Source organism: Ascidiella aspersa, chromosome 4, assembly GCF_963924565.1.
Source record: "Ascidiella aspersa chromosome 4, kaAscAspe10.2, whole genome shotgun sequence".
NCBI classification, from domain to species: Eukaryota; Metazoa; Chordata; class Ascidiacea; order Phlebobranchia; family Ascidiidae; genus Ascidiella; species Ascidiella aspersa.
In genome coordinates this window covers 8,583,915-8,610,782 of record NC_139450.1, presented here as the reverse complement: position 1 = coordinate 8,610,782, position 26,868 = coordinate 8,583,915, and the positions used below count along the sequence as shown (strand labels likewise).

The 26,868-nt window shown below is 36.4% G+C and overlaps 1 protein-coding gene across 1 annotated transcript; it reads right to left on the bottom strand.

Annotated features, from left to right (window-relative positions):
- Positions 1–1,095: 1,095 nt before the first annotated feature.
- On the bottom strand, positions 1,096–14,276 carry LOC146146995 (plastin-3-like). The gene is made up of 15 exons (XM_083387781.1): positions 14,116–14,276; positions 13,386–13,537; positions 11,428–11,592; positions 10,410–10,501; positions 9,860–9,950; positions 7,980–8,145; positions 7,522–7,597; positions 6,887–7,076; positions 5,941–6,124; positions 5,176–5,254; positions 4,643–4,743; positions 3,415–3,562; positions 2,818–2,950; positions 2,529–2,650; positions 1,096–2,165 (listed from the first exon to the last, which is right to left on the bottom strand). Exons 1-15 carry the CDS (start codon positions 14,210–14,212, stop codon positions 2,012–2,014), a joined length of 1,950 nt encoding a protein of 649 aa, XP_083243907.1. The 5' UTR covers positions 14,213–14,276; the 3' UTR covers positions 1,096–2,011.
- Between the last annotated feature and the right edge of the window lie 12,592 nt (positions 14,277–26,868).

The following is a 26,868-nucleotide window of genomic DNA, read 5'->3' as shown; positions in this document are numbered from 1 at the left end:
GTCTCAACTTTTGTTTTTATTTTTTTTAATAAAAAGTTCAATGAAAAGAATTAAGTTGCCAAAGCTTTGTTGTCATTCGAACGCTCTTAGCTTTTGGGTCGCCGCGACAAAAGGTTGAGAAACACTGCACTAAACAAAATATTTTGTGTTTTATTTATTCAGCTAGTGCCACCAATTCTATTCTTCAATCAAATGTGCAGTTCGTTTATCCGTTGAAGTGTTTTCATGAAATGGCATAAACCCATTTGACTGAACAAAAATTTAAAAAGTCAAGTCAAATTCGGTTGCTTTTCCAAACAAAAATACTTACAAAATGTCATTGACGTTTTACGTGCTGTTTTTGGCGCCATATTCTTTAATTAATTTATTGTTGTTTTTTCTTGCGGGAAGTGCAATAAACCTGTCTCTTGAGCTTGCGTATACATTTTGACTAAACCTACTTTAATCTTTAACTAACAATCCTTTTAAAATCTTTTGTCTAGCCATAAGACATCATATTTTTTCCTTTAAATATCACCAATAAACCAAATTTTAGCGGGGTTTTGCGCGAAAAATAAGTGAATACCAAGTCCGACATTCTCCTATATGTTTTTTTTTATCCTTGTAAAGAAATAATAATAATATACAGTCGAGCATTTTACCAAAAGGAATACAAGGTTTCGGACACCTCTAGTAGTGACCGAGTTCACATTTTCCTAATCACCTCTTCAGGATATTTCTATCGCACGATGACACAAAAAACACACACTCACACAAACCGGGAAATTTCTGGGCGGTTATATTTTACCAATACTTTTCAGTGGTACAATTACGTGGGGACAAAAATCGAGGCGCAAGCTTTCTTTCTGCGACCTAAACGAGAAAATAACGGGGCGAAACCGAAACGAAATGCGCTACACAATGCGCGGGGAAAGTTTCACGGAAATGCGAATATTTATTGCACGAGAAATCGTTTTTTTTTGTGGGACGAAAAATGCAAGCTTTTGTGATTTGGAATGGAGTTCTTTTGGTGGGCTGGAATTTGTATCAATCGCAAATCTCGCTTCAAAGAAAAAAATGGAATGGAAAGAGCGTCTAATCATAATCTCAGGCTAATAGTAGGGGAATGGGGCAAAATAGGTTTTACCAACACAATGAGAGAATATGCGAAATAAAGTAATACACAAAGTTGGTGGGAGAAATACTAAAATGTATAATAGCCACAATGCTAATTACTGGCTTTGGAAGCTTGCGTAAAAAACAATACCACACAGGGGGTTAGAAGAGGGGTTGGGGTCATAAAATAGGTCTAAGTTCGACCCCAGCCGACATGCCCTGGCGGGGATATACAAGTTATGTGACGCACATGATCTTTGTACAGATGGGGCGAAGTTAAGAGGGGGGACTTTGTAAGTGCAAGTCGGTGATATTTCCGCTTATAATTAAAACGTTTCTGTCTGTGGAGCATAAAACGCTTTCAAATTACCGTAAAAACGAAAAGACTTGGTTAAAAATACTACATTTTAACGCTGCCGCAATATGTAAAAGAGGGCCTTTTTGCAAAAAAAAAAACAACAAGCGCTGCTAAGTTAAACTAAGTGCACGAGTCGCCAAAGAAGATTTCGTATTTCGCAACGAAAGATAGCTAGTCAGTGTTTATAGGTGGAATTTACCGAAGGCGAAAAAAACTCTTAATTGCTTGGGAGGAAATGCTACGCGCACGCCGATTGGCGCGCCTACAGTGCGAAAGGAAGCCGCTACCGATCTGAAAGGTGGTGAAAATAACTGGTGACAAAAAGACCCGTTTACAAAGAACACGAATAAAAGCAGGGCTGGAAATGCGGTCAAAAGTCGAAACGTTTTGGTTAAAATTGCAAATAAAACCCCGAATTTCGATCCGTGCGTAAAAAAACACAGGAAAAAGGGATAAAAGTCCAAACGAAAAAAACAAACACGCACACTGGTAAAATATTGCCGTAGAACAGACAAATCTCTCCAGTCCTCCGAATGATCCGGATGCGAGAATCTTTTCTCAGTTGTCCTCTCCGCCCTCATTGACGTTCTTCAGTCCGGTTGCCATGAGGCAGGCGAAGACGGTGAGGACCATCTTCGCCTTAACTTCCACCAGGTCCTCCGGAAGTGCGTAGATCCGAGATCCGATCTTTCGTGCCATCGAGATGGCGTACCTGGAGGAAGAAGCGGACGATATATAATATTAGTTGAAAAATATATTATTTTTGATAAGAGAGGTGATATTTGCTGAAAAAAGTTATTTTTATTGGAAAAAGTAATGTTTGTAGACAAATGTATTTGATTTTTGAAAAAATATTTATTAACAATCAAAAATATATTTTTGTTAGTAACATCATTTTGATTTTTGTTAGTAACATTATTTTATTTAATATACTGTTGTTCTCGGGCATAGTTTAAATTGCTTTCGGCAAAAATTATTAAAAGTACCAACGTTTTGACCATTTGCTTATTCGGACAATCTTCAGGGCATTATAATTGCATATATACTAGTAGACAAACAAAGGTCAAACACTTACTTAGCGTTGCTGAACTTTGCCTCTTCGCTGTCGCAATCCTTGTACGAGTCGTAATTGATAGATCCAGGTTTGATGCTGTCAATCAGGTCGATAACGCAACGCGAGTTGCTAATTGACTTGTCCTAAAGGAACATAACGTAGCAAGGTTAATAAATATTTGTTTTCAATAATGCTCCAAGCGAACGAAAAAAAGTGTTTAAGGGTTTGTGTTAAAAAAGTTTAAAAACTCCTGGCTTAAGGCCATAAGGAGGGACACAAGCCTGGTGATTCCACTGTCACGTGTACTTGCCTTGAATGAGTTGATTTTTGATGATTTTCCAGCTTTTTCCAGGGTGTCGTTGACCCACTTGACGATAATGGCGTCGTCCACTGCTTTTCCATCATCAGACTGGTTAATTGATTCCAGGATCTTGAATGTGTAACTGAAACATAAGGCATACAGGGATAACCACATATTTAGGTGTTGCAAGTTAGGTTTGGGCAGACTTGAACAACTAGATGTATTTTAGCTTTTTTTAAAGTAGGTTAGAATTAAAATTAGAGCATTTTAGTTTTTCTAAATTAGATTAGATTTATAATTACACCGTGTTGAGTTTCTCAAATTAAATCAGAATTAGGAATACCAATTTCCTAAAAAAATCAAATTTTAACTAGATTTTTTTTAGAATTACATTTAATTATTTCACAATCAAGCTTTGTGCTTTGTGCGAATCTAAATTATGTTTTAGTACCTCGTAGTCCGTTTTATTTCGACCGGTCGTGCTTTTTCAATATAAATAAGGAAAGTTAGTTCCGCCGTAACTTGTGACGTCACGTTTTGACATAATTTTGTGTCGTCATGCATGATTTTTTTTCAAACAGTGATTTACATCTTTTCTCTACTTACCCCCGCATAAGTTGCCAGACGATGGCCAATGTTAAATTCTCGTTGCAGTCGTACAAGTCTTTACCGGAGATGTTCACAATTTTATAGCCCATCTGCTTCGCGACTTCGACTGCGTAATTGCAGTTTTCCGTCTTTTTCATCAAGGCGTCTGCGTTACACAAAAGCAAGGATCTCCGTAACAAACATAATTATTTAATTTACGTAGCAACTGAAATGGTCATATACACAAAGTTTATTCTGTTAATCTAAGTAGCAACTGAAACGTTCATTATACACAATGTGAAATTCTGTAGATCATAATTCTTTAATCTACGTAGAAACCGAAATGTTCGATATACACAATGTGTATTGTGTATTCTGTAATCAAGCCCTTCTAAAGTCGTACTGGCCAACGATAGCAACACGCATAGTATAGTACACCCGGTGTCTTCGGTAAGGCTTACCGAAATCATTCAGACTAATCAGGTTGACCAATACGGGCTGTTGACCCCCTTTACATAAGGTTATATGTACAAACAAGATGCAGCAGGGAATGATGTTATGGTTGTTTCTCGACATGCCCAATCTGAGCCTGTGCAGCTAAGTCGGTAATAGTACGGTCGCGGTATGAGAAGAGGTCACGGGTTCGAACCTCACCACAGGCTGGTTGTGTTTCTAGCCTGGCAATATAATTCACTGATTTCGGTAAGACGTTTCCTCTATTCATCTACGTAGCTACTGAATCACGGTTTTAAAGTTACTCTCCTTAGCAAAAGTTAACTCCATGCATTTTTTTACAGTTAAGCTGTTAAACAGAAAATATTTTCTTTCTTGCCTTTTAAACTAACAGCGCAGAAACACACACCCAAAGTCATTTGTCGTCACACACAGCGCATAGCTTCCTACTATCGTTTTTAATGTGTAAAACAGCAAACAACTTAAATGAACTTTGGCGGCGAATGTTGGGTTTTAGTTACACGTATAATAGTAGGAATTGAAGGAAATACAAAAAGTAAGTAACATTTTGTTAAGATGTTTAAAATGAATAATGAGATATTCAAAACGTTCAAAATTACACGTCTTTCTACATGGGCTTTGATATCCCTACTTTTTTCTAAAGGTTTCTTTTGGCTTTTGCACGACAGCAATAGTTCGCGAAATATGTTGTCGGAACCTAAAAACAATAGTTGTTTCCTAAAAAAATCGAAGAGGGCCTCGCACTGAAACACTAAGTACAGTGGTTATTTACCCTTGGGTTTAAACGGCGATTTGTTGACCTTTTTCCAGTCGACGGCTTTATCGTCGATGTATCCGTAAAGCTTGAGCAAGACGAGCCCGTCCTGTATGTCCCTGAAAGCAACAAGAAAGTTTACCTTGAGGTTAAAAGAAACAACGCCCCGAGATCGCAATGATTTTTCCTTTAATTGTCAGGCTTTAAAGCAGTTTGAATGATCGTACAACTAACGCCTTCGAAATGGGTTAAACAAAATCGACCATCGAATGGTTTTTATTTAAGAAAGACAAGGGTCTAAATATCTTGTACATATGGGGGCTCCCAAACTGGTGGTCGCGTAACGAATTTAAGGGGTCGCGAATGAAAAGTGTTACATCTTTAAAATTGGGATTTTTTTGACGTTTGATGTTCTAATGGAAAACGTAATGCAAGACAAAACCCTTAATATGCACATAACTTCAACAAATGCGATAAAGCAGACAAAGAGAAATGTTATGTTTTGAACTGTTTAAGATTTAAACTGTTAAAATATTTGCTTTTTAAATTACTTTGGCAATCTGTTGACTCGTGGGGTAAGCCCCAAGCTGTTCATCCAGTTTCTGAAGGTCTTGATTTCACGATTTTCATCTGCGCATGAATGTTAAAAAAGGTGGGTTAATAAAACCAAAACATTAACAAATAATAAGCAGGAAGCCTATTTGAAAACAAACAAGTGATATAGCTTGATAATGAATTTGAAAGCCCAAAAGGTCGAGTCTTGACAACTTTTAGGCTTTCAAATTCATTATCAAGCTGCATTACAGATCCTTGCATTCTTTGCAATAAGCCACTAATGTTGATAAGGGTTGTGTCAATTAAGGCTCTAATAAAGATTTCCTGTTAAGGTTATTGAAACGTCGGTAAATTTAACAAAAAAAGTTATTCTTTGCCGGAAGAAGAATTTTACGATTGATACAATGCCTGGCAGCAACAGTACATTCATAATAATCATTAAACTCAGAGACAAATAGCCAGACGCTAAAAACCTCTTTTTGGCTCCTATTTGCCGAACTGTACTTAACAAACCGTACCTTCACCCTACCAAAAATGACCTTTTCAGCATTTTTACATGAATTTGACGATAGTTACTTAATGAACATTAAAAATTCATACGTACAAAGTGTTCTTTAGGGACATGGTTAAAAACTAGCACATTCGCACGTGCCAATAAGAAAATCAAGGTTTGACGAAATGATTTCTCTAGTTTTCAAAAGGAGGGTTAAACAGAACTAAATATGCAAATAAACTAAACTGGCGAACTCTGACCGGCTTACCCACGATTTCAATTTCCACCTCGCTTTTTTTAAGGGCGGGGTGGGTGTTGAAGAGATTAGCAACGAAGGCCAGGTTCAACTTCGGATGCCCCTTAACGATGTCCTTTGGTGTGACGAACTCCCGGCATTCCAAACGTTCTGCAGATTGCAGCATTGCTTCTGCCCGATCCATGGCCGTGGATCTCTTTAAAAATGAATAAAACAAACGCCTTAACAATAAGTATAAGAATGGTACAGGAGTGGACGGCATTGTTAGAATGTTCTGATAAAATAATACGCAGTATCGAGGTCATAATGGTTATTGTGTATAGTTTGTGTTAAGGCCTAAATATCACATTAAGTTGTTTAAAGAAAGGTTTTATTCTTTGGATGTTCTGATAAAACAAAGAGCATTGTTAACGCATTATGGTAATTGGTAAGTATCTAGACCAGGGGCGGCAACCTACGGCCCGCGGGTCGGATCCGCCAATGTAATTTATCCGGCCCGCCGCCTCTTTGACAAACTATAGACACGAGTCCATCTCGTGTGTTGAAATACTTTTTAAGTATTTTTACTACTAAGTGCGAAAAAATTTCGCGCTTGGCGTGAATGATCTTTCCACGTCCGGTTTTGTCTTTTCAACTAGATCAGCACTTCTTTGGCCTTGAGCCGTGGAAGGCTGACAAGTGCGTCGCAGACAAACGGAAAACGTATTAAAAAATAGTGGACATATATTTTTTATTTTTCGGTGTACAAACTTTCAAGAAATTTATAAGAAATGTCGGTATATGAAAAAAAAATCGAGGGATGATGACAAAGCCGATATAAAGTTAGTGTCATTGCGCGAATCTCTCAAATATGTGTTTATTTCGATTTCAGGGCTGACTAGATACCTTATTACTTGTGATATCAGGTACCAGGATAAAATACAAAAATCGGCAATTACTTGTTTAATCGTTAACTTACGTTCGCGTCACCATTTCCGTCGATTGGCGGGCTAAGAGCGTAGGAATTTTCCTCTTCGTCAACTGGCTGGATTTCTTGAAGCAGGTAGCAGTAGGCGATCGAGTCCTTGATATCGCCGCTGAAGTTTGTGATCTTTTTACCTCCTTTCGCCTGGTAACCTTCAGAATTGCTCAAGTGGTAGTTGACCCACCTACGAGAGACAAGTGCGTTATGTAATGTTAGTAAGGGAACACACAATACGGTCCACAAAGCAACAATATCTAAAGCAGAATAATCTATTTAACTGATGATGATACAAGTACGCATCGAAAGGTCTTTATCAACATGATGTTGACCTTTTTGGCTTTGAGATTCATTTAAAGTTACATTACAAATCCCTTCATAGATCACCCAAGAATAATCTATATTACTATAGTATTAAGACCAACGAAGAAAAAAGCCAAATAGGCAGTAATTACCACGGTAGAATGAGATCTAAAATTGTCTAAATAAGATCTAAACCGGTCTGAATAAGTCCTGAATTCATCGAAATAAGGCCTAAATTCCCCAAACAAAGCCTGAAACTTGTGGTTTTTAAGACTTGGTGTAAGAACTTTGCCAAGCAACAATCCCATTGAAAAGGGTGCGTAAATTACCTGAGGAGCAACTCTTCTGGCGAGAGGTTCATCAAATCGCTCAGCTCTTCACCTTCTTCCAGTAGAGCAGCAAGATCTGGAGGCAACAAGAAACAAACCGTCGTCGTAATTTCAACAATAATGATCTATTTTATTCAATAATTTAAAGGTACCCTCACTTATTCATATTACTACCAGCATGTCAAAATTAAAATATTTTTAGTTTTCTTTACAAGAAATCACGCTTTATATTAGGTTAATTCCACAACCCCTTTTTGATCCGGCCCGCGATTGTCAGGCCTTGCAGTTATCCAGCCCTTAACGAAAAAAGTTTGGTGATCTCTAGAATTGATTAGCAAAAAGAAGCAGTCTTGAACCACTATTGGTTTTGCAGAGTAGCTAACTTTAGTAACACTTTGGTCAATTACAATCCAGAACCCCACAATGAACCCCTGACCCCAAAATCGACCCCCACTTACCCGGGGTCCTCATAAGATCGATATTTGCGAAGAGTCCGATTCGGATGACCTGCCAGAGGAGTCCCAGGATGAGATGGGCCTTCCCCTCCACGATATCCACTGCTCCGATGTTGACAATGTTGCATCCGATTCCAGAAGCCGAGTTAAGAGCCAGGTTGAGATTTTCCTTAAGAAAAATACGAAGAAATTGGATGAGAGTTTGACGCAAGGTTGCAACGCATTTTTAGGAAATAAATTAATTTCGTTGCAAAGAGTTTTTTTAAATGACTTAAAAACAATACATGTTTGAATTTAATTCGAAAATAAGTTTTAATTGACTATATGCGGAACACGATGTTTAAAAAAATAAACCACGTGGGGGCGAAGTGTGTTAACAAGATATGAGAGTTTACAATTTTAAATAAATGCTCAAACTGAGTGTAGCGGCACAGGGTACACAAAAGTTTTATAGAAAGAGCTTTGAATTTTTTGGATTGTGTCGCGAGCAAAAAAACTGAGAACCCCTGGTTTAAAAATGTTGTTAACGACGAAAAGTACTAACGTATTCCAGCTGGATTTCAAAACACGCAAATATGTTAAAAAAAAGTCTTGTTCCACTAACGATCTTGATATAAACCAGTACGGTATTTCATTTTTTTCAATTTTTTTTCAATTTAGTAATCTATCTCACAGTTTTCAGAAACGCAATTCATTTTTTATATTCAGTGAGAACAATGATATCATTTTGGCAAAGTTAGTGCCCTCTAAATCGTTTTATTGGTTGAATATTATTTGCAAACTCTGTCTTGCATGATATGTCATTATCCTAATGAAGTCGTCTTGTATAGAACGTCGAACCGTCGATTAATAATAATAAAACTGTTGGATGAGCAACACTCGGTTATATATATTACTATTTTTAAACGTTTTACTGTTTTAATTATTTTTGTAAACACAAAAAATTCGGTGTTCCGCATAAATGCCAAAAGGTCGTATATAAGGATAATGCCCTGAAACCCCGTTTTAAAACGTCTACAATAAGCTGTGCAGTTGTAATTCCTAACAAGCAGGAAAATTCCAAACTTATTTCCGAAAATCTAAAATCCGAAGTGCATTTTTAGGAATTTTCCGCATTTTTAAGGACGCAAGTGTGTAAAAGAGGGCGTTGGCCTTTTGGAAAGAAACGCGATTTTTTCCAAAGTTTTTTATACACTAACGCAATGGTCTTAACAAGCGACCCAAAGTTAATAAAAATAAAATCAGAATTTACATTGCGGCCCCACTTTGTTTTAAAGTATTAAAATGTTTTAAATAATGCTGAAACTAAGTAACACGAGCGAGTATGCGTAATTATACACATTTTCCCAAAAATTTAACAAAAATGTTAATCTGTTTCAACAGTAAATTGCATTCCGTGTGATGGTTGCGCCTACATAATGTCCACTAGTTTCTGCAAACGCGGCTCCACTTTGCATTAGCATAACCGCATGTCATGCTTTACTTCCAAGCGATGTATGATGTTCGTTTTTAATAATTATGCTCATGGCTCTAAATTTCGATAAACAAAGCCACGTGGTTAAAAACGGAAAGAGTAGTTAACTCACAAAATTGGACAGGGTCGGGTAAGATAATTGCATCAAAATCCAAAAGTAATTGTTTATTTGCTGAAATCTTAGCAACCTATAGCAGGTCTTAAGAGCTAAAACATCAATTTTAAGTCTTAAGAGCTAAAACATCAATTTTAAGTTATGTATGAGTCACGTTTATTAGTGTGACGTCATTGATGAATCGTACTAAAACAGCAAAAATATGGTGAGTGGTGGCGACCCCAGAAACATTTTAGGCGACCCCAATTGGGATCGCGGCCCACAGGTTGGAGACCACTGCGCTAACGAACCCACCCGCTTTTTGTAGATGCTCAAGGGTTTGCCCTTTTTCTTGTTGATGGCTCTCTCGTCGATCGTGTCTGGTACCGATTGGTTGATCAGTTTGCTAGGAAAAGTGGAAAACGAAGTTAGGATTATAACAACGCCAAGGCCCATGCCCCCTCAAAAACTACAAATTTTGCAAACTTGTATTTTATGGTAAAACCAGAAATTTTAACACGCGAACTTCTGCCTATTTTTACTATTATTTTATCAATTTTAGGCAAATATATATTGATCCCAAACAATGCCAGCTAAATTAGACTATAAATGTCTGGCAACATTGAAGTTTTTTTTATTGGATTAATGCGTCAGGTATCGTTTTAATTTAAAAGTTGTGCCAATTTAAACCAAATTTATTTGTATTTTTTTGGCGGTAAACACCCTATTTTTGGGATAAAATGTAGAAAAACGCGCAATAAGTTAAACGCAATAGAAACGTTAAGGTTTACAGTTGGAGACGTAAATCTTGTTTGAATAAAAAAACATGAAAACAATTGAAATTAGAGCACGTTGCTGAACTTACCAAAGAATAATTCCATCACCGACTGCCTTGAATAAATCTTCTGTGTCCAGGTTTGTAACAAGCTCTGCACAATCGGCGTCATCTCGCAGTTTCTGAAAACAAAATTGAAAACCGATTAGGAATTTTTCATTTTAAGCTCACTATCATATTTTTTCACAGGGGATATCCGATACTTCATGTTTGTATCCGATACACGAAATTTCGAGCACGGCAGTTGAGAATGACAGCCGTCCAACTCATACTAGACGATATCTTCGCTCTGTTTCTTACAACGAAAAGTGTTGACATTAAAATATAGGCATAAATATCATAGGCCTCATCATAGGCATAAATAGCTTTGTATCCTGCTTCTGGTGATGCTAGCCCATATAACAGGAAATCTTCTAGTCAATCTTAACAGCAATATGCCTCAGTTAGATCACGAATTGTTTTATAAAATGCCACGAACTCGAGCAATAAACCAAATCAGAATAGCATTAACGTCGGAATTAAATAAAATTAAGAATGGAACTAAATGTTACTTGTGTCGGAATGTTGGTTAAAGCCCCAGATTTAAAGGGATTGCATTTCAGGTGATTCGGCGAAAATTTACATGAGAGTTAGAATAAAGAGCCTGTTTCAATTGTCTTATGGTTTCGTGGCCTTAGGGAAAAATGCTTGGTTTGATCATAAGACTTGGCTGCAATACCTAGATAAATTTGGTTTCAGATTGGTAATGATTTTACCAGAATAACGGCGAGTGCGGATACTATCACTTAAATTATTAAAATGTGGTAACAGCTACAACCCGATTCTATCCGACATTCCTAATTATCATTCCAAGCAAAAAACATTAATAAACTTCTGGATTGTTTTTATATATGTTATGCAAATCAGTTTCAACCTAACATAATAAATTTTATTTTATTCACCCAACATGTCTCTAAAATGCATCAAATTCGGCCCTTAACCCCCGAAAACAATGACCAACTCTTTAAATTAGTGATTTTACAGGATTAAATATAAATCATGTCCTTGCCTTTTGAATCCAGTTGGTAAAAGCAAGGCATTCTTCATCTGAGTAGGAGTGCTGCGTTCCCTCGGCTGACGATTCAGAAACACCAGCTTTCTTTATTCCAGTCTTTGCGGTAACGGCCTTCTTAAAAGTCTTTGCGATTTCTTGGGAAGTCACTTTTTTGTAGAGCTGCCAAAAAATATAAACTTTATAATTTGCAGTCTTTCCATAATCCAGGAGTAATGGATGATACATACAAAATTGTTGTTAGGGAAAAATTATTTAAGGAAATAGCGATATAAATACAAGTTAAGTGATGTACATGAAAGCATTGCAACACTGAACTATTACTTAAAACTAACAGATCAAGGGTTGGTCAAGCAGTCAGAGTTTTTCACATTTCTTACTAGGTTAACAGTACATAGGCATACCTTACACATGGACTGGGCAGAAATTAATATCAATTTGTTCTTTCTTGCTTACACACGCATAGTTTACTGTAAACATTTGAATATACTAACAATACTGCGTAGGCTATTTAAATTCAATGAGGAAAAATGTAATTAACTTGAAAAAACGATTCAAGTGGCACTGTACATCGTTAATAACACTCATACATTGTGAATATAGCAGCAGTGTTGTAATGACTTGACTTAAGTGAAGTAAGTCATTTGGGCATTGAAATTAGTATGATTCACCTCAAATTTTCAGTAAAAATTGTAATTTTAGTTGTTCCTCTTTTTCCGATATGGTATGCTGAAAAATTGTTGAAAATATGCTAAAAAATGGTTGGGAAGTTTAATAGTTGACCATTTATTTTAGTCTCAATGACGTGATGTTTAATTGACTTGCTAAGGCAATGACTTGGATTAAATTGACTTTAAATAACTTGACTTGAACTTAATGTAGTGGCTCCCTACCAGAGCTGTGCGGAACCCTCACATGCAGTTTCAAACTCATAAGAGCGCTTCCATTTGGCATATATTACAAATTTTTTTTACTAGTAAGGGTGCCGCAAACTGTTTATATTTTCTGTAGGGTGTGGTAAGCTAAAATTAGGGTTGGGCATTTGACCAGTCAAAAAAAAATCCAGTCAATTGACCTGTCAAATACTCGTCAAATATTGGTCAAATACTATACACACTATTGAAATGCAATTTTAGTTAAAAATAAACCTGATTAATTTTAAATCAAATATATAAATGTTTTAGTTCAAGTACAATGGTTTGTAAAACAGAAAACAATTATTTTTTTACCATCAATAAGAATCTTTGCAAAATCATGCCAATCTTGCAAGCAATACTGTAGCAGTACTGTAGTAATTTTTAGTAAAATGTTTCAGCAAATAAATGTTGATTTACTCCTCATTACAACTTCAAAATATGGGGTCAAGTAAGTATAAGTATGCAGCATTGTGTTTTTATATCACTACTGGATTTTTAGTCAAACGCTAACCAGCACCCTAAGTCGCTTTAGGCCCCAACTAAACGCTTTAGGCCCCAATTCATCAAAGTGTCATAACAATCCTATATACCCTGATCAAGAAATTATTGTATGCCCACGCGAGCTAGGGCTTTTTCCCCAGCGTTCAAATAATTATTAAATTAACGCACATTATTAGGGTTCGGGTTAGCGTTTGGGTTCAGGTAAGTCAAGTTTTATTAATTCTATTTCACACTTTTCGGGTGGTTATTACCACAGCACATATGTTTGCGTTCAGGTAAAAAAAACCTATCATTTTATATTTGATTTTTTTTTAAAAACTTACGATCAAGTTTAGTGAAAATTTAACTCATAAAACAAGCCTGATAAAATTTGCAACATTTGCTTCCAATATGAGTATTTTACCGCTTAAATAAAGTGCGGTCAATTGACCCGTATTTGACCGGTCAATTGACAGGCTTGCCAACTCTACTAAAAATAGTTGGCAACCACTCAAAAAAAAAACATGAATCAAACATGATTGGATTAAAATATCTTACTTTTGAAAATTCGACCGGACTTAGCTGACCGTCCTTGTCGGTGTCTAGTTCTTTTATCAGGTCACGGACTTGGTACTGGGGAAGCGGTTTATCACAAACTTTGAGGAGTTCAGAAACTTCTGCTTTTTCAATGTAACCGTTTTCGTTGAGATCTGAAATAGAGGAAACACATATTAATTAATTGGTATTACTGTTAATTATGACTGACAGTAGCATTCTTAGTCTCGATTTTTTTATCGGTCACTGCTTTCTTTATTTAACAAAATAAAACTTTGTTGACATTAAATTAAAAAAATTGTAGTACTAAAAAATACAGTTTGTTTTTTGTTCATATTTTGCGATTAATTGTTTAAAAGAGCTCTAGATTAAAAAGTTTGTTCTACAAAGTATCAAGAAATAAAACACTTGGTTATGCTATGTTGTTTTGCCGCCCGGTGCCCGATACCATTTTTTTAGGTCAAAATTTGAATTAATTGTCAATAAAATCCAAATAACATTTTAGTTTATTGACCTATATTTCTTAAACTTTTATTTTGCATAATTAACTTGGCATAATGCTAAACAAATGTTTTTTGCTAAGAAAGTAAAAAATTTATTGGTTTTTCAGGAATAATATTTCGTAGTAAAATATCAGTCTGAAGTTTACTGATACCAACATTGGTAGAAACAAAATATTAGGCGATAGGATCATTAAACAGTTATATCGGTTTAATTCTATTATCATACTTACCAACAGCCTTAAAGCCTGCTACTATTTTTTCAACTTCCTCATTTGTGCAACCCTCTCCCTGAAGTTGATCAGCAATTGACTGTTCGTAGGCTGACATTTTGTTTTATTTAATTCTCACAGTACCCAATGCAATGTTCACAATTCAGAAATTTTCTAACCAAAATCACTGTGGACAGATAAACCAGTTAACTACAATATATATATGTTACTAATTAAAAAAACTTTGAACTTAAGGCCAACATGGTAAACCAAAATAAATCCAAATATTATTCTAAACCATATTTAAAAAAATAATTGGTTAAAATCATTGCCCTGGTCTAGAATCCTTCCACATTTTCGTCTAGGGATTAATATTACCAACAATATTTGGGTTAGGGTGAGAGTTAGCATTTAGGTATGGGTGGGTAAAGTATTATTATTTTATTTATAGTTACATATTTATGTCTTTCTTGCAATAAATTATTTTAATAATATCGCTTATGAATTGTCTGTGTTGGGGATACATTAAATGAAACTTAATTGCTATCTGGACATCTATATCTATCCTTTAAACATCCTTTAACATATATGAACAGGAAATAGAGTATGTTTGTACTAGCTTGTGTTTCTCTTTGGTTGCCTGCAATTCAATGTGCACACCCATACTATTCATGGTTACACTATATTTAACCAATAAACTAGCCAAAACTTCATTTTTTCTATTATCAGGTCTATAATTACAGTTTATTTGTAGATTTAAACTGTAAATAATTGGTCAGCTTAAGCTATAGACTTTTTAAACGCGAACCCCACAATATTTGCCTCACAATGAATGTTTTTAAAAGGTCATATAACAAGTAGAATAAAGAAACCTGCTGTTTTGCGTCAAATATATGCACAGATATAAAAAACTAAAATTGAGTCCACATTTAAGAAAAAGGCGGCATATCATTTTTTTTAATTAAAGTATTTAAAAAAAAATTGTATACACAAGAGTTATAAATTCCCCCCTCCCGGGGGATCACAGACCTCAGTTTAGGAGCTCCATTCTAAATCCCATGAATCATTTGGGCTCAGTAGTACACTTTTTGTGAATATCATGTTGCGGTCTTCCTTTTATGGCCCATCAGCAAGAAATATGAAGAATACACTAAAAAAGTGTCGTTTTTGATCTTAATTGTAATGGTTAGTTTAGTTCACATTACGCACAGTGTCCGTTTAACGGACAATGTGATTGGTTTAACTTTGACGCTTTCGGGTTAAGAGCGAAGACAAAATTGCGTTGTGTGTGAATTGTCTGACCTTAGAAGCGCTTGGCACCACACGTTTAGCGTAGCCAAACTTAAAGAAGATTCCGAATTGTTGTAGGATCAGAACTTTACAAAACAACCATCGTTCATCCAAAAACACCATTCAAAGACGTTCAATAACAACTTACTCGCGTCTGTTCAGGCGCTGGCTTCTGTAACCAAGTATTATAATAGCCATAGCGCTGTACGGTAGAAAAACATAAAAACAACACGATGCCTATGCTAAGTAGACAGTGCGTAGTAAACGAGGCCAAGCATTCTAATCACATTTTAACGGCTACGCAATAGCGCTAATGTAAAACAACATAACTTATGACCCTCGACTTCTTTCGGTTTACAAAGGCTTCTAGTACGCCCAGCCGGTCAAATAAACACTCAAACTTCCTTGTTGAAGACATGCCATGACGCCGCCGTAATGTGCATAGCTTCCGCAGCGCGCCACACACACACACACGCGCACACATACACGCCGGCTCTTTTGGTTTGCAGGCGCACCGGCTTTCTAGGCGCACACTACGGCGACCGGTAATACGTATAAAAACGCGTCACACCATTTGTTGTGCTTAGCGGGGGATGAATCAGAACCGCGCACTGTCGTCAACAAACTAAAACGTACCGATTTGGTTGTTTCTTTAAACTACAACTGTTTTTTGGCGGACAAAATAGCTAACAAAAGGCCAATTGCCCGGAATAAAGCAAGTTAAACTCGAAAATGCTTGCACTTTGTGCTACAAACTTTGTGATAAATGTTTATAAGCACTTAAAATTATGTTTTCAACTCTTTATCTAAACCAATCTATACAGACACAACCATGTCAACCACGAACACAACCTTTTATGCATTTTTTCCACACTGATTTTGACAAGTATTTTTTAATGTGCCAATTCTAATAGAATAATTATGGCTTTAAGGTAAAATAGCAGCTTCCTAGTTGGAGAAAGTTCTTACTTTTGCTCACTTTTTGTGCAATCAAGAAAACCTCTTTGAAATCTAACGGTAGGCCACCGCATACGAAACGTAGCGACTTCACAGGATAGCGTAGGCGTAGTTTTACCAAACAATATAGGCATGCAACGGGCTCGGGTATATGCGGTTTTGGTTGCATCGCTTACAAACTGTCTACGTCTGTATAAACTCTATGTTCACAAAACAAGACCTGGTTACTCGCAGAAGAAGGATTTTAACATCATTTACAACAGCAAACGGTAAAAAAGGCCCCTTAACAGTTATTTCGACATGAAAAGTTTCCATGAATTTTGGGTTCGCATAAATCTAACTCGCGGAATACGCTTGTAAATTTCATTTTAAAAACTTCCCAGTGATTTTACAAAAAAAGGTTCTCTGTGCGGTTTTGACTAAATGGCGGTCTTTATGGAATGGACTGTTTTAAATGACTACAAACTGTTTTATTGCAGTGTTTTAAAGGGCTACAAAGCCTGTTTTGAAAAGCTTTAGACTGTTTTTCAAGCAACTTAATCTGTCACCATGTATAAGACTGCAAACTGCACTTTAGGTGAAAAACAAACATTTAAAAAAGTAAGGCTATCACTGTGTAAGAAAGTTACCGTATTTTGTACCCCAAGCATCCCTTTTTAGAACAACCTGTCCCTTGTATGCCCCGCACGTTCACTATTGTGTTCGTAGGTTCGAACAGAGACCAGCTGTATTGTAAAACCTCAAAGGAAATTAACCCACAAGACAGGTTAATGGGATTTTCCTTTCAGTCTGTGTGTATGACGCCTGTCACAATGAGGAAGTAACCGCTTTGCAATCATTTCCGACCCTCGACTGGGTTAGAAAATGCCTAGGGAAGATATTTCTGTACAATGTACACGTACTTAAAGGACGGTTCACCAGTGAGGCAAAACAATTCCTTTAAACAGTGTTTCTAAAGGCAGACATTTGTTTTCTTTGGTCCACAACTTTAAAGGATTGGTCTAATATTTAGTAATTGAATTATCATATATAACTTAATTGCAGTCCAGTGATTTGCTTAGCGCCACATTTTTATTTGACATTCAAGTGCAAATTATATTTGACTTGCAGCGTTATATCATTGTTTTGATACATGTCATGATTTCAACAGATCTCTTCACGGATATAACAAGTAAAAGAACCTCTGGGTTAACTTAAGGTAACAATTACCTTCCAGTCACTCAGTTAATCATCTAATTATTTCCTATGAACATTAGGCTTTCCAACGCCAGTAATGCATCATCAGCAGATGGACCTTGCTGATTTATATAGCGTTTCGAAACCACGGCCTGACTATTAGTGAAATTATAGGGCATGCCCTTCAATTGATATGGGTCTTTCAATTGATACATTTTCGCACATAAAAAATATAAGAGGAGGAAGCAAAATTGGCCACACATTGCTGTGTCATACGAAAGCGTTGCTTGCAATGCAACATAAAATTCGTTTTAAATTCGAATCGGCCGGTTGAATTCAATTAGAAAAACTAGACACCAGTTGTTACTCCGTTTTGCTTGACACAAGATAGATACAAATCGGCGACGACCTGTAATTGGACTCCCAGTAATCCGTTGAAAGGGTAACTGGAGACAAAAGGCTTGTCGCGTTACAAACAGCTTCGGCCTATTGCAGTGAATTAGAAGGCAATAAGAGCCGAACAAGAAGGGATTAGGCGATGTTTGTTTGTAAACATTCGAACGGAAAAACTCGGCCGTGGCACCCATCTGTTAAGGATGGAAGTAAACAAGGTATCGCCACGAGTACTTTTTCGTCTGACAAATACATTTCTTTAATTGCTACAGTGTTTCTCAAACTCTTTTCGCGGCGAAATATCAAGCGTAGGTCTAAATCCAGCCAAGCCTTGGATATCAAATTCTCTTCGCTGACCTTTTTTTAACAAAACACACAAAAAAAACAACAATTATAATGGATGCAAATTAAAAAAAATATGAGCCATGTGTGAGTATTGCTTCCGCAATTTTCTTTTTAGGAGAACTTTTACTCAGAAGCAATCTCAGAAAATATTATCATGTCAACCGGCGACCGAAACAAATTAAACGGACTCATCGGTTGAGAAAAACTATATTAAAACTACTTGTACAAGCAAAATTATACAAGTCGTGTTAAAACTTACCCCGACAACTGAGACGCGAAAGAATAATATATACATATGTTATCACAAAAAATACGCAAAAGTCATCGCACTATAATTAAAGACCATGACATTGATGCGGGGCAGGCGTGTTTCTTTCATTTTCAGATTTTACGATTATTATTTGCAATGTGGAATTTCGAAGAAGGTGAAATAGTCATTTTTGCAAAGTATTTCAAATATAGCATTTCAAAGGGAAAGCCCTATAAGCAACAATTCAAAAATCGCTTAACAGCTCAAAATAGAGTTAAATTCCCAAACAAGATTCTTCACCCAATTAAGCTGCTACCAGTAACCATTCTTACTTATTATACAGTTTTTGGTAGCTGGACAGGAACCAATATTGCTTGTTATGAAACCTTAATTGCTGGCACAGCAAGTTGCGCTGTGTGTTCCGAGTCAACTTCGCAGTTATTCAGAGTGGCAAATCATTCCTTAAGGCTTCAGCGGAGATGGATACAAGTTAGTTAGGCAAACTAAGTCCAAACGGATTCTTGGAAACGCAAACAAGATGTTTAATGCGTGCCAACAACGATGGGCGTGGTTATATTGCTGATATCACAGATAAATTCCGCTTCGTCACAGCTTCTGTTATAAACTACAGACAAAGTTTTCGGCAAATGTTACACGCAGCCTACAACAAACATGTAGCAATGTTTCGCATACTTCCGATTGAATTACAATGGATAAATGCTATTTCAATAATATAAACAGTGCTGTACTTCGTATACAAAGTTAATGGCTGAGAGCACGGAAAAATTTCGTTTCGTCACATTTATAATTGAAATTTCTGAAATAAACTACAGCAAAAGATGTCAGCGATTGTTGCATGAAGCCTATAGAACAAACATGTTACAATTGTTTGCATACTTCCGAATGAATTACAACAAAAGCTGTTTCAAAAACGCTGTTTCAATGACATGATGCTATAGCCTACACTTGTATAACATTGTTTTCATTTTAGTTTACGGTGAAGTCTTAACCAGTGACTCTAAAACTTTTTTAACTTAAGAACATCAAGTTTGAAATTCCTACAAAAAAAGTTCGCGACACACTTACAACACTTGATACAACCTAACTTGGCAATTAGCCTTATTAAACAGGCATATATTAACGTAGGGACGTCGAAACGTTGAATAACCAAAATATTACCGGAGGAGATTTTATAAGTTTTTCTAATAAGTTATTTAAAATTATAAATAATTATGTTTGGGCACGACAATCAATATTCTATTATGGCTCACAGTTCGTGAACCACTGATTTAAACAATAATGCCGTTATCAGACGAATAATCCAATTGACGCAGCATGAATTCTCTTCGTTGACAAAGAATCTCTATTGCAGCGTCGATTTTCAATTTAATTTATGACTCTTTTTCTTTTGAAGTGTCAACTTAATGTTTGCCCAGCACAGATTGCTCAGGAGGCAAAATCAACACATCGCTTAGTTGGCTGTTTTGACTTCCCCAAAGTTTCTCTTCATTTATCTTGCACAGTTAAAAAACGATTCTCGAAACGTTTTTGGTAAATTATGTCAGCGTTTGCAAATAACAATTGCTGATTAAGGGTAATATGTTTCGGGTGTGGGTATGTTTGTTGCACAGAACAAGGGTTTTTACACAAAAAACAAACATTATTAATTTGTAGGACGACCGTCGACCAATTTTATAATTCATACAAAACTATTGCTTTTTTGTAGTAGACGAGTTGCACTTGCTTGTTAGCAAATAGGCAAACTCACTTTAGGAATGCCTAAAGCTCTACTAATTCAATTTTATTCCAAATTATCCGTTTTTCGAATACGTTGGGTAGTTTAAACAAAACAAATACTTGTAAATTGAAGGATCCGTCGTTTGTTAAATCCGCCGAAGTGGCATTAGCAGTTCCATTTTATTTGCAAATACAAACATGTCACGCTTAATTTATCGTACAGCCTTGCGCAACATTGCATGGAGCATGGACAACATTTAACTGCATTTTAACTGATTGCACATTAACTGATGATGATACAAGTCCGTATCGAAACATCTTTATTAAGATGATGTCGATTTACTCAGACTGCAATTATGAGGCTATACAATACGAATCCGTGCATAGTGTACCTAACATTTAACGGTGTTTCAAGCATTGTTAAACATCAATAAATCGTAAACAGTTTGTTGACCAGGAGTGTAAAATGGACGCCGCAACGCGTTGCTTAATAAATATACCAGTAATGTTTGCATAGGGATGCGTCAATCGACAATTTTACATGCCGAAAGCGAAAATTGTTTTGGAGGGCGAACTGTTGTTGTGACCATAAAAAGTAATGCAAAAACGTCATCAAGTCTATTAAACCGCTTTCATAAAACGGAGGCTGTTCTTTTATTCTTGCATATGACAGGGATTTCCAACCTGGGGATCGCCAATGAGTTTCTGGCAGTCGTGAAAGCATGAAAAAACGGCATTTTCGGAAAAAAGGTTTTGCAGGTACGCCATTCCAGTTTAAAAATAACTACTTGAATGTACCTAAACTACGATTTTAGAACTTTGGAAATTGGTGCACGTAACTTTGTTACGACATCTCTGAAAATTTGCATGCGTCCCAGTAGGAATTGCGCTAGGGCCGGTGATGAGAAATGCTGTGCGGTAAATGATTTTCTAATTCCTGTCCAGGATTTTTGATTTTTTTTACATATACTGCAAAACACCTACCCGGCTTTTGTCACAGATCCAATGTTGATACAGTCAATACAAAGGTCAATTTAAAACACCTTCTCTTTGGTGAATATTTAACCACTAAAAATCATTTACCTTCAGGGTCGTGTTAAATGCTTATTAGCTGGACACCTGGCTTAATTTGCTATTTGGTATTGTACATCAAAACCAGAATACACTAAATTACAAAGGATTAAAAAAATGTCCTAAATATTAAATTAGAGGTTTATTATTTGCCATTTTAGAGACCATAATATTCATTTTAAATTAAATTTAAAAAACTAGTTTTAGTGTATCTCACAACCTGGATACTTAAAAGAATAAAACAAAACTGTAGCCTATTACAATATTCTTTACGTGGCGATTAGCATGCCTGTCCAGTGTACTATTTTGCAATAAATCTTGTCTACAAAAATTTAAAATAAATCTAATATTTTACACGCCTTAAAAAGGGAAATCTATTTTACCGATTAGAAGCATCGAAGCGTCGCCTCGTGTTTCATTTTAATGGAAGGTTGCAAAAAACAAATTTAGCTTTAATATGTTGCCTGAAGCAATATAAAAGTCCACATATCTACAAATTACTTTCGTTTTAGTTAAAATTTAGTAAGCGGTAAAGGTTAAATAATAAAGTGAATACACATAATAACGAAACTTTTCCTTGGGTAATCAATTGACATAACTAACAAGTTCCGAAAAACATATATTCTCCAATAGACAAATAGGGTTTCTTTTTTTCAGAGAATTACGTCATAAAGTCACGTTATAACTGGACGTCTAAACAGGTAATCTTCGGAAACCTAAGGTTATCGTTCGACGTATTGCACAAAAATGCAAGTAAAAGCTTAGCTTAAAGTTAAACAAACACTTTCAAGGAGATGGCGGGATGGCCTGGTAAAAAGGGACATGGTCTAGGAAAACATAGAACATTTTTACCTATGCTGTGTACCTGCAAAAATCATTTCACCGGAATGGCGAACCGGACCACTACGGCTTACTTTCCCCACTACAAATAACCAAAAACACTTTTTAAAAGTGTCCAATATATTCAGAGAAAGTGTTTTTCTTTTGAAACAACAAATGGCCTTTATTACAAATTGGGTTTCTCCGACAGTAGGTTCAACAGAAAACAGTACCTCAGTGAAAATAGTGGAATATTGACTTTAGGCTGACGCAGCGTGATTGCCCTGTATTGTGTTTTTAAAGCACAAGGTCAGCAACGAAAAGCAAAGGTCAAAATCGGCACCTGCTGGTTACGTGGGTATTTTTTTTATATTTACTTGCCCCACAAATAACTTCAAACCAGGGCTTTGCTGAAAGGGCCAAAGAGTTATTGTGCTGCTGCAGCATTCTGCCCTTTGCAGCATTTCACTGGCGAGCATTTTCACAAGTGTTTAATTTTTGTTGCCATGTTGTAATATTATCAAGGTTACCGACCATTTAAATCTAATTTTTTTAAATATACTTAAATTACAGCAGTTTTTTGTTGTTTCGTTTCACACAGTTTTTAAAAGAGTACAAATATAGCCCGAAGAGTAGAGCAGTTCGTTTTTAACTTTTTATGTCTTTAAGCTGGGTGAAATAAATAAAGTTACCCATAACAAGGGGGGAATATTTGTTTAAAAAAATAACCAAATGGGTATTTCTGAAGTTTTACATGTCAAACAAAACGTTAGGTAAATTTAAATAGTGGATAAAATATTTTAGAAGGGAATAGCAAAATGCAGCAAACGCAAGCAAAGTATAAGTCTAAGTTACGAACAACTTGAAATTTTTTTTAGTATGTCATTATTAATCAACAAGACCAACAAATTGGGGTTATTTTATTAATTATTGTGTCTTTCACATTCAAATAATTCATATAAATATTGTCAAAATTACAAATTGACACATAGTGAAACCAAATGACGGGACTGATAACCCAGAGTCGCTGTGGTATTACTACCATCCGTTAAATCACTGATAACATCGGACTGAAAGTGTGTTTTTCACTCGACAACGTTGAAAGAGGGGGAGGTGTTATCAGGCACTGAATTACACGGCAACAAATAAGGTCTGTTGGGTTAAAGGCCGGCGCGTGGAACCAGTCAATCATTACAACGCCGGTGTGAAAGTGCTATATTTAACACATGAAATCAACACGTGAAAAATAGACTTTAAATTTAAGCCAAATAAATTAATGATGCGATTTAAGTGGCAAGTATGTCTATTACTTCTGTCATAACTAGTGATTATTGCAAGTTGTTAAACGCTTTCGTTAAAACAGTGTTGTGAACTTGTAATGACTGAAAGTGCACCTAAATCACTGCTAACAAATGACTTGACGTGAATTAAGTCCATTGGCTAAATGACTTGACTAGGACTACTTTTTTACAAATGACTTACTTGGAGTTAATTGATATAAAATTATTTTTTCCAACATTGGGTTTACCTTTTTTACTTTAAATTGTCATTTTAAGACAAAAAAAACGCATATTTAATCGCTGACAACCGGCCACACCAGTCTTATCAAGATAGCTTTAAAATACCACAAGCTAAATTTATAAAACCATTCAACGCTTCTTGCAAGTTACACTTAACTAAGCAGTTCTTTATTTTTTCAGGGCACAAAAAATACTTTTCCAAACAAATTACAATCTACAAATGTTCAACTGAAAAAAAAACGCTGCCAAATAACTGAATATGGGCAACAATAACAATACCGCTGCAGTAACGATAACTTGATAATATATATCAGAGCAATTATGCGTGGTGCGTTATTTCCGTTAATTATCACGCGAAATCATCGAGCAGAAAAGCACGCTTTTGCGTTGTTGTTTTGATCAAAAAATTTCGAGCGATGTTACGACAAAAACAAGCAACAAAGACTTCCTATAGCTCTGCAAAAATAGCTTTTTAAAACCAACGAAATCAGAATTCACGCAGGCGTTTTTACAAGGAGAAAAGTGCATGACCTCTAGATCAGAGAAATTCCGTTTAAATATTGGGACAACACATCAGTTGAAAACAAAAACAAAAATATATATATTATGTACATGCGTATTGCGTATATTGGTTATACCTTCTCTTATGTCGCACTGGCGAACGGTAAAGGTACGCCTAATGGTGTATTGGTATTATTTCCATGGGTAAGCCTTTCTTAAGGCACCTGGTTGTACTATAATTACAGCACACAAATCAAGTGATAGTATCAGTACTCGTCCTATACTAGGATGATATGGGATATCATAAAACGAATTTATTAATTTGACTAAATTCGCATATTTAATTAATTGTTGAAATACAAACAAAATCAGGTTGCCGACACGTGTGACACTTTAGCATTAAAACTCTCAGCGGTACACCGTACGGAACATATTTTTGTAACCATGGTGGTTTCCAACCTTTTTTTACAGCAGTGGTAAGTGGACCACATTTTTACTGAAACGACGTTCACACCGTCCCAGCTTGCTTTTACTACTGCGAATGCCCCCCCATTGACCCACTCTGTACGGTCCAGCGCTGCAAATAAACGGCGCAGGCCTCTCTGGGAAAGGTTTCGTTTTAACGGCGCCGCTAAAACCACTTTCGCGGTGTCGAAACCGCTTGCGTTTGGCCGCCGTAAATAGTCACCCTTAAAGGTTGCGTTTTAGCTTTTCGATTTCATTTCGTAAAAAGTCGACAACCGCACACCTGGCATTACCGACGCATAGCGAGCTGTGCGTTTTGCGTTTTTTGTAACGTTTTATTACAACAATTTAGAAAAAAATCTACATTATTCAAGTAGGAAGGGTTGCATGAACGTTTTTATTTTTTATTGTATTTTATAAGGTTTAAAATGAGGATTGATCTATTCAAGACGTTCACATAACCTGCCTCCATGTATCGGGTTTATTGTTTATTCTACATTTATCCGCAACGTCCTACCACAACGTTCCACAATGTCACGATTTTATTCCGATCTCCTAATATTTCGGTAAAACGCCGCCAATCCCTTAATGCCAAAATTCAATGAATAAACTAGATTACATTTAAATTATACATCACGTCTTGTCACGATAACAAGCAATGGTTTGCTGTTACGATAAGTATAACTTCTATTAAGTTGTACAAATATCATGCCCTGCTTATGTCGCGAACTGCCTTATTTGATATTAAACACTACACTCCAAGCTTAGAACCGAGAAATGTTAACATCAGTTTCCAATTTATACCGGAATACAAGTTTTATGTTAAAAAAGCCCCAAATTTTATTTTACCCTTCATGTAAGAATCGCTGTTTTGTATCGCAAATAATGGCTGCAATTCCGACATTAACTTGGAATAGTATCGCATCGGCACCGACACCCTAGTATTGGACGAGTAGCGATACTAGTACTACCGATATGATCGGTAATCCCTATTAGGCATTAAACTTCTCGAACCTCGAAACTTTTGACAATAGTTTCCAATTTACACCTGAAAACATGTTTTATTTTAAAATAAACTACACACAACTATACAAGAAGACTATTGCTTGATTAACAAGACGCAACTTTTCGTCTGCAGACGGTTCGCGACCTTCCGATGGCCCAACTCGATAACGATTTACGAGCACCGTTCAATCTTCTAAGGGTTGTGCAAACTCTCCTGTCCTACATCGAACCCAAGTTGTCGGAGTTCGGACAAACAGTAGATAAAGCGACGGTCATTGGAGACGACGCCTTCTCGAAAGTTCTCTTCTCCCTACTGCGACTGGAAAGAGAAAAATCGGGCGCAGCGCTGTAATTAATGCGCGTAAGTCGGTACTTCTAAATCGCCCACGTATTGGCCATTACCGAACCATAAACACGATCTAATGATGCGATGTGCTTCTTAGGTAATGCTACATCCTTGTAAGGGGCGCGTCGCAGCTATAACAAGTCGTTTAATTTTCGTATCACAAGTATAACGCATTGCGACAAGAACACTTACTATAGAAGTGACACACCCAAATGTTTAAACCAAGGTGTATTGAGGGACAAAAACCGTCTCTCGAATTTATGCAATGATCAAAATGTAGCCTACTTTTGTACCTATGTCCTACACAGGCCCAGTTAGACTAAATAGTGACAGTCAATTTTAAAAAGTATTTCAATTACAAAAGTCAAACCTTGAAAAAGCCTTGTGACACCCATGTCTAATAACTAGATCGATTTGAGTGCCACTACATTTCCACAACCAAGCTCCAAATAAAAAATTAAACCTGAACAAGCCACTGCTACAATTCAGCGAAGTTTGAAGATGTGCGCAACTAATAAAACACTGCTAGCATTTCCTACAGTGCATCTGCTCAAAAAACTTGCATCTTAATTCACAAAAACTGGGCGCATAAGCTATGTTGAAAGCCGGCGGTTATACGCCCAAGGCTACAAAGCGAATCAATACCAGCTTTTCAAGCGCGGCGCGACTCAAACCATAGCAGACACTAGAAAGCAGGCCCCAAATGTCCATTCTTTTCAACGACAGAGCGAAAAATACAAAGTAAAGCTGGACCTTACTTTCTCTTGGGATAAACAAACGCGCTTAAGATTCCTACCGCGGGACTAAACAGCACTGAGAGTCTGAGAGGATATTAAATTTAGCCTACCGCTTGTACCAGTTAACCGCACAGCTTTGCGGATTTGTGCGCACCCAACCAT

What these genes read in the sequence shown, in the direction of transcription:
- LOC146146995 (XM_083387781.1), bottom strand. Translation starts at nt 14,212, where the DNA reads ATGTCAGCCTACGAACAGTCAATTGCTGATCAACTTCAGGGAGAGGGT. An exon ending in CGATCTTATGAGGACCCCGG is followed by an intron (nt 7,598 to 7,979) that starts GTAAGTGGGGGT and finishes TGTTGCCTCCAG; the next exon opens with ATCTTGCTGCTCTACTGGAA. An exon ending in GTCTGGCAACTTATGCGGGG is followed by an intron (nt 2,951 to 3,414) that starts GTAAGTAGAGAA and finishes CTTATGTTTCAG; the next exon opens with TTACACATTCAAGATCCTGG.